Below are 12,962 nucleotides of genomic sequence, written 5' to 3' on the forward strand. Positions count from 1 at the left end.
TTGGTAGGAAAATCCACTGTCACACCATCCATGTGACATAAAATAACAAAACTCTTTAGGCCTATTAAAGGTTTTGAAGACTATCCCAAATCAGATGTCGATTTGAACACTGCACCTATAATAATCCCACCGCAGACTGCACCTGTTTTTCATGCAGTTTCGCCCCTTCTATCATCACCAGCCCCCGCCTCCGTCTGCTCCTCATTTAGCCGTGCGGCGTGTCCTGGTGCCTCAGTAATGGTTCCAGCGTGCCGGGCCGCTCAGGAGAAATGACAGAGCAGAGAGTCGGCCTCAGACCTGTAGGCCCAGAGCGCTGTACTCTGTCATTAGATACTTTAATGCAGCAGCACCACAGCTCGCCTCCTTCCTGGTTTATCTCGGGGGGGTTTTTTCTTTCTTCTTTTAGCCCTTTCACTTTCACTCCTTATTGCGGGGTGTAATTTACTCATGTGCTGGACGCTGTGGAAAGCCATGCTGGGATGTTAGACCTATGGACAAGTCATAAAGTTGGATTTAAACGGCGAATAAATTTCAACATCAGCAGGTTTATAAAACCTGAATAACTTTTTAAAAAAAAAACTCTGAATCCAAAAGTCAAATGTTATAGAGTTCAAAACTCTGAGTTTAATCAAAGACATTCGACTAATACAGCAGATGTTCCTTTACAGACGAGACTGAATCTGTGTGTCTCAACATTCCCCTCTTCATTTTCTCTCCATTACACTGACACATGGCTGCAGATGAATGGAGTTTGGCTGCTGGATGGGCCTCGCATTACACCCAGCACAAACACTGAGACGTTTACAAGCAAAGAGATCGTGTCAGGCGACAGAAAAATCCTCAGCGCGGAGCTGAGGACATCAGAAGAGCATAGTTTGTGTCTGCTCCGTTGAAAACACACTGTGATGCCAGGCCTGGCTTGCAGACAGTGCACTTCGTCTGGGATGTAAACAAAAACAGCAGGCCACCCACTGCTGGAGAGAGAAGATGACTGGCTCCAGCTGATGTTTACACACAATGAGCTGCAGTTAATATGGAGGTTAGATACGTGCCGCTCATAGTAAAGCGGGACATGCGCAGATTTTGGATTGGTTTGTTTGTGTGAGTCACTTTTTCCTGTTAGCTCCTCTCTTCTGCAACTTGAAGCCCACCTCATGTTGTATGATTGCAGCATTAAAGCATGTATTTATTTGCAGCTATGTATATTGTGTTTTCAGACAGTGTCGGAAAACCAGACTACAATTTATTAGGAGTAGGGATACATTGTTGGGAAAGTCTGGCCTAATATTATTAGAAGTGTTAAAAAATTATTTTTAGGACAAACTGATGTGATGAAACAGATCAATCTGACATCTGTAAATGTCACCTTATTTGCTGATGCCAGCAAGGCCAATATCGACATGAATGGTAGACCAAGGTATTGGTGCCGGATTACATACACTTTCTTTTTCTTATCAGCTTCTCCAGTTCAGTTTTGTGGGGAGCTGCCACATATATTGTTTAATCCCTTATTAAAGGGATTGTGGTATAAAGTACTGGATACCAATATTTGGAAGGAATTTAAAGTACATTTTTTATTCTATACATAATGTGAGCACAAAAACAATTATGCTGTGCATTTGGAATGCTTGTGTTGCAAGCGGCACAGTGTAATCTGAAGCTTTACTCTTTAAATTAGACTGTTAAATCACTGACACTACAGACCACTAATCAATACTACAGACATAGTAAAAAATCATCTGGTCCTCACCAGTTTCTAAAATTATTTAGATCTAATCCCAGTGGATTCCACTATTTTAACAAAACCCCCAGCAAAAATGCAGAAGCATTGTGTAGAAAACTAGCGTAAAGCTTATGGAGCCTCCTGTAGCAGCTTGAAGTTATTTGAAATGATTTTCTGTATGATTTAATCAGTCTCTCACATCCTCGTGGAGAAATTTTGATCCACTCTCCTTTTACAGTGCTGCTTCACTTCATTAAGGTTTACATATAAAAACATCACATAAGCGTTCAAGTTATAAACCTGTGCTTTTCATGCTGTGGAGATATGTGCTGTGAATAAAGAGCCTGCAGAACGAGCTCAGTAACCAGATTACATTTGCCTCTTTAGTTCTAGGTCGCTAGGGTTGAAAGCTTACCTTCATGACCTCACAGTGCCTCTCTCTGGCTACTCGCCCTCGGGTGTGTTTGTGTTTGTGACAGGAAGGCCCACATTACCTGCTGCCACTCCTCAGCGGCATCTCATCTGAAGTAATTACTCTCAATAAGACGCACCAAAAGCTTCACTCACACCCTTCTCCAACAATCCGTCATCGTTAGAAGTGGAAGCAGACTATTGTGCGGTCTGTTGTTTGTTAGTTTTTTCCCCGGTGACATCCCTGCTGTTTAACTCTGCAAACCACAGTCGTTGCTGCAATTGTTACGGCTCACATGCCAAATGGTGTGTAATCACATGTGCCAAGTTGCACTTCTTGAGGATGGGTGTTTACCTAACTGCAGCCATGTCTGTTTCAGTTCCGATCATAACGAACGTGGAGATGTTGAAACACTTGCATTGCTAGTCCTCTCAACTGTCTCATTAGAAGCAGACAAGTGTTTTCATTTCACTGCGCCAATAAAGTTTAAATATATCTCATATTAATCATGTAACGAGATCCCTCTCGGCCCGCTTCCGGATCTGTAGCTCAGCAGCAGCTTGTGGTTTCGCGACCACACTGTGGTAACACCACTACTAATACTGAGATATAATAAGACCACAGCAGCAGTCATTTGTAGAGCATATTATGATATATTCCCTAACTGGCCATAGTTAGTCTGAAGTGTGTGTGCGTGTGCGTGTGTGTGTGCGTGTGTGTGTGTGTGTTGGACCACAAGAGTAGTCGTCCCTGCATTTATCACCACGATTAGAGGATATAAACGCTCATAGCGGTGTAGGGAACGTTTGAAGCCCAGGTGAAGCAAATTCCCACATGTCAAGAGTCCAGCTTTTTTTTCTTTCTTTCTTTTTTCCCCTCCTTCTGTGTGACCACACTACATTTAAGGCTGATGCATGTACTAAAATTACTGTTCAAAAATTGTAGCACCAGAGCTACAAGCTACTTGACCTATTTCTCAAATATAATTCTACATTAATGCTTTTTTTCTGTACACTCCTATTGTGCACACTCCTACCTGCACACCTTTGGTGCACCCGCTGCTATGAAGAAATAGGTGGAGGTGTGATAAGTGTCTTACATTTTGTTTATACATACTAAATGTCATGACGCTCTCTTCTTTTGAAGTGTTGAGAAGAGATCAGGGCTGTTAGTTTATTTAAGAAGCTCTTCATTAACTTAATTAATAAATCAAGTGAGTCGTGTTTTTCCACTTGAATTTCTTTTGTTAATGTTTTGTGTGTCAGTGTGCGTGCTCCTTCCTGCTCTGGGCCGGGGGCAGTAAGCTGGGAATCACTGTTGAAGGCTAGCCCGTGTCATTAGGTGTTTAAACTCATGTCTTGTCCTTATTAAGCATTGGCAGATGCCAAACACTTAAGAACATGTGATGAGACAGCTGCTATTTGGCGATGGTGCAGAAAGCAATTCTGGGCTTTTGTAGTGGAGCAATTAGATTAAAAAGGCAAAATTTAGAGGGGTATAGAAATGTAGGCTCAGAGAGCAGGCCTGACATGCACAGGACGATATAAGGCAAACCCAGCTCTGAGGACTTAGAACCTGGTCAGTAGCTCGGGTAGTATAGTACTCACGTGAGCAGTTTCACCGACTGCAATTTTCTTGACTGATTCTACAATAATAAAGAGAAACCCCCAACAGTACTTGGCAAGCACTTGGTGACAGTAGGAAGAAAAAACTCCCTTTTAACGGGAAGAGACCTTCAGCAGAACCAGGCTCAGGGAGGGGCAGCTATCTGCCATCAGTTAAGGGTGAGGACTATAGTTTTAAAAGATATGTTACTAGCAATATTAAATGACTAAGTTAACAGCGAGCCACAGATTCGACAACACTTGTTCTAGGGCATAGGAAGCTCTTTTTTGTTTTTGGTTTGTTTGTTTCTTTGTTTTTTGGGTAATCAATCTGTAGACAATCAGCAATATATACACCTGCCAAAGTACTCCAAACCTGCTTTGTAGTACTTTCTAATACAATTTCTAATAATCATGGCACAGACAGATTGCACTATAGCTACACTTTAGCTGGCAGTCAGACAAAATAATGCCTTCATGTTCACCATTAACACACTTGTAGTCTGTGTTTGGCTTCTGGAGTCAGCTAGAGCTCACTTTGTCTATGAGGCCTGAGTCTCATGACATGACTGCCACCCAGTGATGGTTTAAGACACTGACAGTCCGCTGTATATATGGCCTCTGAAGAACTCACACTGACACACTGCTGTCTCCCTGTTCTGTCCCCTTCAGGCTCGCATGGCACTGGATAAAGGAGCCCAAGCGGTGATCTTTGATATCAGAAACGATGCCAGTGCTGCTGCTGAGGTGAGTGTTCAGACCCTGCTAAAGCTAGAGTTGCCAATAAGGAAAAAGCATGCTGAAGTTTCACATTCAGTATGATGTTTCTGTCTCCTCCTGCTTTGTTTACTATCATATTTTTGTAACACACACACAGCTGCAAGAAGTAGACTCCCTTCCCCGTCCAGTTGTGCTGGTGGAGGATAATAATGCTAAGGAGCTGATGGATTTGGTCAACAAGAACGAGGAAGCCAAAGTTGTCATTGAGATCAAGATGGAGCCAAAATGGGTAAGCATGCTGGAACAAGCCGGATGCTTTCTGCAAAGCTGTGTAAATCTAAAAATTTCAATTGTCTTAGTTAAGAGGCAACTTTTTATCTATTTATGTCTTTTTAATATGAACCTAGCGAGTGTATAGTGCAATCTTCTTTTCCCTTTTCAGCCACATTATGATGTTGGCATCCTGCTCACCATTGTCCTGGCTATTCTCACCATCATCCTGATCTTTGCTTTCCGCTACAAGTGCAAGTCCAACAGAACTTTGGTGAGTGACAGCAGCAGTGTTGGTAGGAAAGCCCACTAAAATGGATTCAAAGGTTTACCTAACGCTCCTCCTCTTGTGCATGCAGGACTCCGTCCATCAGCAGACCATGCGGGCTATTAGTCAACTGGAGATCAAAATCTACAGCTCTCAGGGCTGCTCGGGCTCGCAGCGCCACCGTGCAGCCTGGGGTTCGGCCAGCAGCTCCAACTCGAGCCCCGTCTGTGCCATCTGCCTGGAAGAGTTCCAGGACGGGCAGGTAAGAGGAGAGGGTGAGGGTGCACATTGCAGCTGTAGATTTAAGCATCGCTTTTCAGTTGGACATTCTAAGAACCACCTCCTTTTCGTCCCAGCTTCTGAGGATCATTTCCTGTGCTCATGAGTTCCATAAAGACTGTGTTGACCCGTGGCTGCTGCAGCACCGCACCTGCCCGCTCTGCATGCACAACATCATGGGTGAGGACGAGCAGATTTCTAGTTGTTTTTTGGTGAAGCTGCTGCAGAAACTGATGGTTTTCTTTGACTTTACAAGACAAACAAAGTTTAACTGACCACTCTAAAGCATCCATCCATCCATCCATTCTCTTCCGCTTATTCTTGTCAGGGTCACGGGGGTCTGGAGCCTATCCCAGCTCTCTTAAGGCGAGAGGCAGGGTACACCCCGGACAGTTCACCAGTCTAACACATAGAGACAGACAACCATTTGCACTCACATTCACACCTATAGGCAATTTAGAGTTACCACTTAACCTAACCCCACTAACTGCATGTCTTTGGACTGTGGGAGGAAGCCAGCGTACCCGGAGGGAACCCACACAAACACAGGGAGAACATGCAAACTACACAGAAAGAGCCTGGCCTGATGGTGGAATTTTGTGATCCAGATCTTAAATCTAAAGCCCGATTTTTTTTTAAAATATTTTTTGCATATCATAAATGTAACATTCTTCTTAATAAGTGCTGTATTTGCCAGTAATTGCTTTATTTTACCTTCTGCTTTGGTTCACAGGGCCGGAGCGGCAGTCCCAGAGGAACAGACTCCAGCAGAACACAGAGCAAAGCCAGAGCTTCTTACATCCTCAGCCTTACAGCAGTCCCCACAACCATCCCTACCCCCAGCATGCTATCCCCTTCTCTATGAGGCCCCACTATCCTCGTGGACCCTCTGGACCTTATCCCAATCTGGGCCACTATAGTGGCTCCTCTCCCATGGAGACTCAGACTGTACGTTTCCTCACCAGCAGGCCGTTGGGCTCAGCCTGTGGGTACCACCTTCCCACGGAGGTTCCTGGGAGGCCCCACAGGATTGGCGGTAACTGTAGGACCTCCACCCACCACTACACCCCCCGCCGGTCCTGCTATAATTACCGCTCATCCTGCCCAGGCCAGCGCAGCGCATCCAGCTCAAGACTGCACCACACGGTCACGCCACAGACCCGTGGGGCACCTGCCCACAGCCGGCAGGACGAGGGAAGCTGCTCGGGTGGCAGCTACCGTACGGAGCGCAGCGGATACTTAGCTGACGGACCAGCGAGCGACTCCAGCTCAGGGCCGTGCCACGGCTCATCCAGTGACTCAGTTCTCAACTGTACTGATGTGTCCCTGCAGGGAGTTTATGGCAGCTGGTCCACCTTCCGTAGCTCTCTGAGCAGTGACTATGACCCGTTTGTTTATTGTGGACCAGGTCCCGGACATGCGCCCCGCAGGAACAGCCTGGAGGTTGGTGCCCAGGCCCGGCCCAGGTCCCTGGATTCTGTGGTGAACAAAGCAGGCTGCCCTGAAGAACAGCCACAGACTGTATTCAGCCACATCCACTACCACCGTCACAGACACCACCACTATGAGGAGGGGGAGCACAGCCAGGGTGCGAGCAGAGGTTCAGATGAGGAGCAGGTGGCCGCCACTGCCACAGCTGCACCTGCTGTTCCTGTCCTGGACAAAGACTCAACCGTGTCCCCTCCTAAGCACAGCCCCTGCCACTGCCCCAAAGCAAACTCCACTGATCGGCCTAGCGCAGGGCCTGAGTGTCCAGACCACGACGCGGGCAGCGCCGCAGGACCTCCTGTGCTTATGTCCCCAATCTCCTTACAACTCCAGCCCCACTGCTGCCACCAGGGACACGGACACCCTCCTGCTCCTCTCGGGAGAGTGGGAGGATGTGTGCTTGAAGGACCCTCTGTTCGCTTCCATCAGAATATGGAGCTGCAGGATGACCGCAGCATCCACATCCACTATGGTCAGGGCCCGGGCTTCTGCTGCTCTCCTCCTGAGCTGCACCCCACCTTGCTCCCTGTGCCCCTCATTCTGGACTCTGGTGGGATGGAGGACTGGCCTTGCTGTGCTGGGGCCCATGTTGTGTGGCAAAAACGGGTGCAGCAGGCCCACTCAGAGCCTCAGCTCCTGGGGCCTGGGACCTCTATGGACAGGCCACCCTGTAGGTTCCATCAGGGGCCTGCTGCTGAGTGCAACACAGACATTTGTTTATACTGCCAATCATTACAACACAATCAGGGTGGGTGTCACTTCTTTGTCATAAATGCCATTGCTAGCTGTGTGGTCTCAAACTAAAGCCTCTTTGTTTACTGTGTTTATCATCATAGAATGAACTAGAGCTTTTTTGTGTGTGTCCACAGGATCAGAAGAGGAGTCTGGAGTGTGAGAACATATTGCATCCCCATTATCACACTGCTACACAGGAGCCAGACTGGACAAGCCTCTCATTGGCTCTCGTGTCTTCCACAGATGTCTTTCCACCAGCAGTGCCTTCACACAGATGATCCCCCAAGCTCAAACAATCAAACGATCGTCACTATTAAAAGTGCAATTAAGTGAAATTTTAGAGTCATTCTCAACCCTCTATGATATTTAATAGCAAAATATACAAAAAGAATATGTGAAGATGAGGAAAACAAGTTCATATAGCAGAGAGGAAACGCCCTTCTTCTGTGCATTTACTCCTTATCACCTCGTAGGAAGAACGCCCATGCTATCACAAGTTCCCATGCTCCTTGGTGACAGCTATCGAATGGTCCTTGCTGAAGGTGTTGAGCCCTCGTGAAGTGAGACTCTGTCTCTGCAGCGTGTCCCAAACTCTCTTCTCTCACATAATAACTTGATTTATCTTAGAGGTACTTCATTTTCACTTCTTCGTCTTCCTTTGCTGAGTCCAGTCTCAGCTTGAGAGATGCTTTTCTCTCCAGCCTACCTCAGCTCAGATTTCTTAACACGCCTCAAACACGAGGTCCTTAAAGGTACTGCTGTAGTGATTTTATTTTTCCTTTTTATGTCACGACCATGTAGCTCCCACAAACTCAACAAAATCTCTCTGCAGTCTGACCTGTCCAAACAGAGAGGAAAGGTTGATGCTCAGCCCCTCAAGCAAATGAGCATTCACTGAGGTTGCTGAGCTTTGCATGGGCCTTTTGTTTTCACTATTACAAATATGGCAGCTGTATTTTTTCTTCTTTTTATTTCATCTGTCAAAATGAATAGATTTGACTGAATTATGTTATCGTCATTACAAGCTATCGTCTTGGTATTGTCATTTCTTTTGCCAGTGGTTACATCACGTTTGACCTCAGTGCTGTTAAACCCCCTGATCTGTGCACAGTGAACAGGCCTCAGCAGAAGGACGGTCATCTGCTGCTTTAAACTCATCACAATGTTGTAGCGTCCTCCACAGAGCTCATACTCTCCACTTGTCTTCCAGCACCTAAAGCTGTAGAAATATGCCTTAATAACTAGGTATCAGTGTAACTGGAGTAAAGCCATGCTAGATACACCTAGCAGTCCTGAACATCACTTTAAGGAGCACCAGTGTCCTTCTTTTGCTTTCCCAATGTGTAGATCCCGAGTAATGTCTCAGGAGCAATCAGACACTGGAGAAAAATCAAAATAAAATGCCCAAAGCGGTAAAATAAAATTTTTTTGTTATTTTAAATGTGCGTTGCCAATCTGTGCCAATCATGAAGAAAGTGCCACCTCAAATCATAAGACATCCACGCTGTGCTGAACACTTGATAGAATTAACTTTTAAACCTTTGTTACCTTGGTTTCCCATCTATCCTCCACAGGCTGTATCTAAAAATGGGCATAGCCCATGTGGAAGTGCCTTAAACCTTTTTGTAATGGCCACACATCCATCTTTTATATAAAGCCTATTCTAGCCACTCTGATAGATAACAGTTGGCCTGACGCTATCAATAACAATGACCTGCTTCTTTTCTAATTAACCACAGGCTTCTTCTTGTTGTACCAGACTAGAAAATCTGAGATCAGAGCAGTAGGAATTGTGTTTTAGAGTGGAATTCCTCTCAAGGCTCAGCGAAAATGTGAAAGGATTTTACCTGCAGTCAGACTGCAGACTGAGCAGAGAAAGCATGGACATTGGCCATGTAACCAGTAGCACTTACTAAACTCTTACCGGTGCCTTATTCATGTAAACAGGAACACACTAAGCTCTTACCTGTCTAACCAAAGAGGCAACTTCTTGAACACAGTTAACTCTTAATATGTTGTGCCTTTCTTTTCTTTTCTTTTTTTTTCTGCTCCCACCCATCTTTTGGATCCCACTGTGTGCTCCCACTGACAAGAGAGGACATGCTAGAATAGAAGTGGAAATTATTTTTGGAAGCTTTTTTTTTTTTTGGCCTGCGGTCCCTCGTACCAATACCTCACTTTGAATGTGTCAACTCAGTGTCCTTTAGCTAAAGCATCAGGGTTTCCTTTTTCTGTCCAAATGGTCCCAGAGACTGAGATGGAAATGACTGAATGATAAGCAGCACTTTGGCTCAAGTAAATTTTATAGAAAAAGAAAAAAAAACAACATAAAACTTTATATAGTATTAATGGAAAGTAAGCCCGGAACCATCAGCACATGGGAAAAAAATTGCATTAAGTGATGCCACACAATATCTAGTGTGATTTCATCCTGTTCAAGATCTTTCTCTTTGTGTCATTTATGTGTTTGTATGTTTTTTTTTTTTAATGTTTTGCAAGAATAATGAGCTGAAACTGCCTTTTCTAATAGAGTGGGAAAAAAAGAAAGTCCCTCCAGAACTTTAAGGGATATGTCAGTATATTTTGGATACTTTGTGTATAAAAAAAGCGAACAACAAAAACAAAAATGAAATAGTGTTGTATTTTATATATAATAGAACATTTCAATATAGTGACATGTCACTAATATATTTATTTACTAATATATTTATCCATTTTGCCCAGGTTTGAAAGTGGTTTCTGTATAGACTGAATGTTCCTATATGGAAACTGACCGGTGCCATCACAGATGTATCAACCTGTCTTCATTCCAATTATATGCAAATAAATTATTTTGAAATAAGTCCTCACTGCTCAATTCATTATTTTCTTATTCTTGTTTTGCTTGATATTGCTGTGCAATACTCCAGATTTTGGTACTGATTTTGATCTGATACCAAGTAAATACAGGGCCAGTATTGCTGATGCTGATACTGATACTCTCATTGTTAACCTATAAGGGGTTCGGTAAGGGAGAGCAGTGTGTTGTGATTTATGGGATGAATCATCATGAACTTGGCAAATTCTGAACACATTTTAATGACCACTAAATGATACGATATGATATTTATTTATCATATTTATCATTATCTTCTTTCTTTCTTCTTCTTTTTTTTTTACAAATGATATAGTGCTTATATTTATGCCTGGCCTGTATTATTATCATTTAAGGTACCCTACCTTCCAAGTTAAAATAAGCCCCCAAAACTAACATTAACAAACCTATACATTTCATCCAGCTAGGGTTACAGAAACGCAGTTAGCATAAAAGCTAACTTATTTTGAAATGGCTCAGCAGTGATCGCACAGTGTTTCTGCTAGCTACAGTCTCACTCAGAAAAGTTGTAATGGAAGAAATGCATGGAAATATTTTGCAGCAGCAAAGTTGGTGGTAGTGATGTAACTTCCAGGAGAAAAGGCATTTAAAACTTTATTTGTGAGTAACTTTTAAATAATCTTTTTATCAGATTTGACCAGACACTCAGTTTAGGCAGTTTTTTTTGTGTTAAGTTACAAGATAATGCTCCATAGTGTCCAGATGTGTTTCAGTTTGGTTTCAAATTGGAGTTGCTTGGGGAGTTGAACAGGAGGGGATTAAAAAAATGTTCACACTGAATTTAAATTAATTTAAATATGATGCACACAGCAATGCATTAAGCCAGTACTCTGGCTTTTTTGGACCCTGGCTGCTTTTAAATGCATTTTCAGTCCATCCATTGGACATGACTATTTTCACTGACTCACAGTATGAATCATTTAATTATTAAAAAGGCGCTTTATCCAAAAAATTAACCAGTGTTTTATCCACACATTTCAAACTGTAATTTTAGTAGCTTTATTAGGAGCCTGTTGCAAAAACACATCATTTGTTCTTATGTCTTTAGTTGAGTTTATGAAAACTGCCAAAGGTAACACAGTTTGGCAAACATAAAATAGTACTTTTGCACCAACATGGTGATTCCCAAAGAGATATTAGCTGAAAACTTGTTGTGTAGATTTACCTTATAAAAACTGAGGAAACTGAGCAAGTGGAGGATGAAATAAGAATTAGCAATCTACAGCAGATGGAAGAGGTATCTGAAAGTCATGTCCTTAAGAAATCGGGGGAGAGCCCAATAAAAGACCTGACACAGAACATGATACGCCTGGGCCTTTAGTTGATCCATCTGCTATTCACTGCTTCATCATTAAAAATCTCCATGGAAGCGTGGCTGTTGAGAAGCCATTTATGACAAAGAGAAACAGGCTGAGGTAAACTGCTAAATTAAAAAAGAACTGTACTGAAAATCAGTGGCAACAGGTCTGATGGAGTGATGAAATTTGAAATGTTTTAGTTCAAATCAGAGTCCTTCAAGATGCATGAATGACATTCCAACTATTCCTGAAGACTATGCCAAGAAATGACAAGAAAGCTTCCCTAGGAGAGTTCAGGTTGTGCTGAAGAACAAAGTTGCTTATTGACTTTCAAGCGTTTTAGACTTGTACAAACTCTGTTTTTGCCTTATTAACTGTGTTTCCTTTTATGTTTGCAAGTTTCAACAAATCACTACAATAGTTTCCCATTTTTCCTATCAAAATATTCAATTTTATTTATATAGTACCAAATCACAACAACAGTCGCCTCAAGGCGCTTTATATTGCACTGTAGATCGTACAATAATAGATACAGAGAAAAACCCAACAATCATATGACCCCCTATGAGCAAGCACTTTGGCGACAGTGGGAAGGAAAAACTCCCTTTTAACAGGAAGAAACCTCCGGCAGAACCAGGCTCAGGGAGGGGTGGCCATCTGCTGCGACCGGTTGGGGTGAGAGAAGGAAGACAGGATAAAGACATGCTGTGGAAGAGAGACAGAGATTAATAACAGGTATGATTCAATGCAGAGAGGTCTATTAACACATAGTGAGTGAGAAAGGTGACCGGAAAGGAAAAACTCAATGCGTCATGGGAATCCCCCGGCAGCCTACGTTTATTGCAGCACAACTAAGGGAGGATTCAGGGTCACCTGGTCCAGCCCTAACTATATGCTTTAGCAAAAATGAAAGTTTTAAGCCTAATCTTAAAAGTAGAGATAGTGTCCGTCTCCCGAATCCAAACTGGAAGCTGGTTCCACAGAAGAGGGGCCTGAAAACTGAAGGCTCTCCCTCCCATTCTACTTTTAAATACTCTAGGAACAACAAGTAGACCTGCAGAGCGAGAGCGAAGTGCTCTAATAGGGTGATATGGTACTACAAGGTCATTAAGATAAGATGGGGCCTGATTATTTAAGACCTTGTATGTGAGGAGCAGGATTTTGAATTCAATTCTGGATTTAACAGGAAGCCAATAAAGAGAAGCCAGTACAGGAGAAATATGCTCTCTCTTTCTAGTCCCTGTCAGTACTCTTGCTGCAGCATTTTGGATTAGCTGAAGGCTTTTCAGC

The 12,962-nt window shown here is 43.4% G+C and overlaps 1 protein-coding gene across 1 annotated transcript in view; it reads left to right on the forward strand.

Annotated features, from left to right (window-relative positions):
* Positions 1 to 10,341, forward strand: part of rnf43 (ring finger protein 43) — a 112,785-nt gene extending 102,444 nt beyond the window's left edge. Inside the window, exons 3-9 of the mRNA XM_085469636.1 lie at positions 4,412 to 4,486; positions 4,617 to 4,748; positions 4,902 to 5,003; positions 5,089 to 5,259; positions 5,354 to 5,456; positions 6,010 to 7,512; positions 7,634 to 10,341. Of these exons, the coding sequence (XP_085325762.1) occupies positions 4,412 to 4,486; positions 4,617 to 4,748; positions 4,902 to 5,003; positions 5,089 to 5,259; positions 5,354 to 5,456; positions 6,010 to 7,512; positions 7,634 to 7,659 (2,112 nt within the window). The 3' untranslated portion in view covers positions 7,660 to 10,341. The remainder of the gene's footprint in view (positions 1 to 4,411; positions 4,487 to 4,616; positions 4,749 to 4,901; positions 5,004 to 5,088; positions 5,260 to 5,353; positions 5,457 to 6,009; positions 7,513 to 7,633) is intronic.
* The last annotated feature ends 2,621 nt before the right edge of the window (positions 10,342 to 12,962 follow it).

This window comes from Copadichromis virginalis, linkage group LG10, assembly GCF_057382275.1.
Source record: "Copadichromis virginalis isolate Kocher_CV1m ecotype Utaka linkage group LG10, C_Virginalis_male_GT1.1, whole genome shotgun sequence".
Lineage (NCBI taxonomy): Eukaryota > Metazoa > Chordata > Actinopteri > Cichliformes > Cichlidae > Copadichromis > Copadichromis virginalis.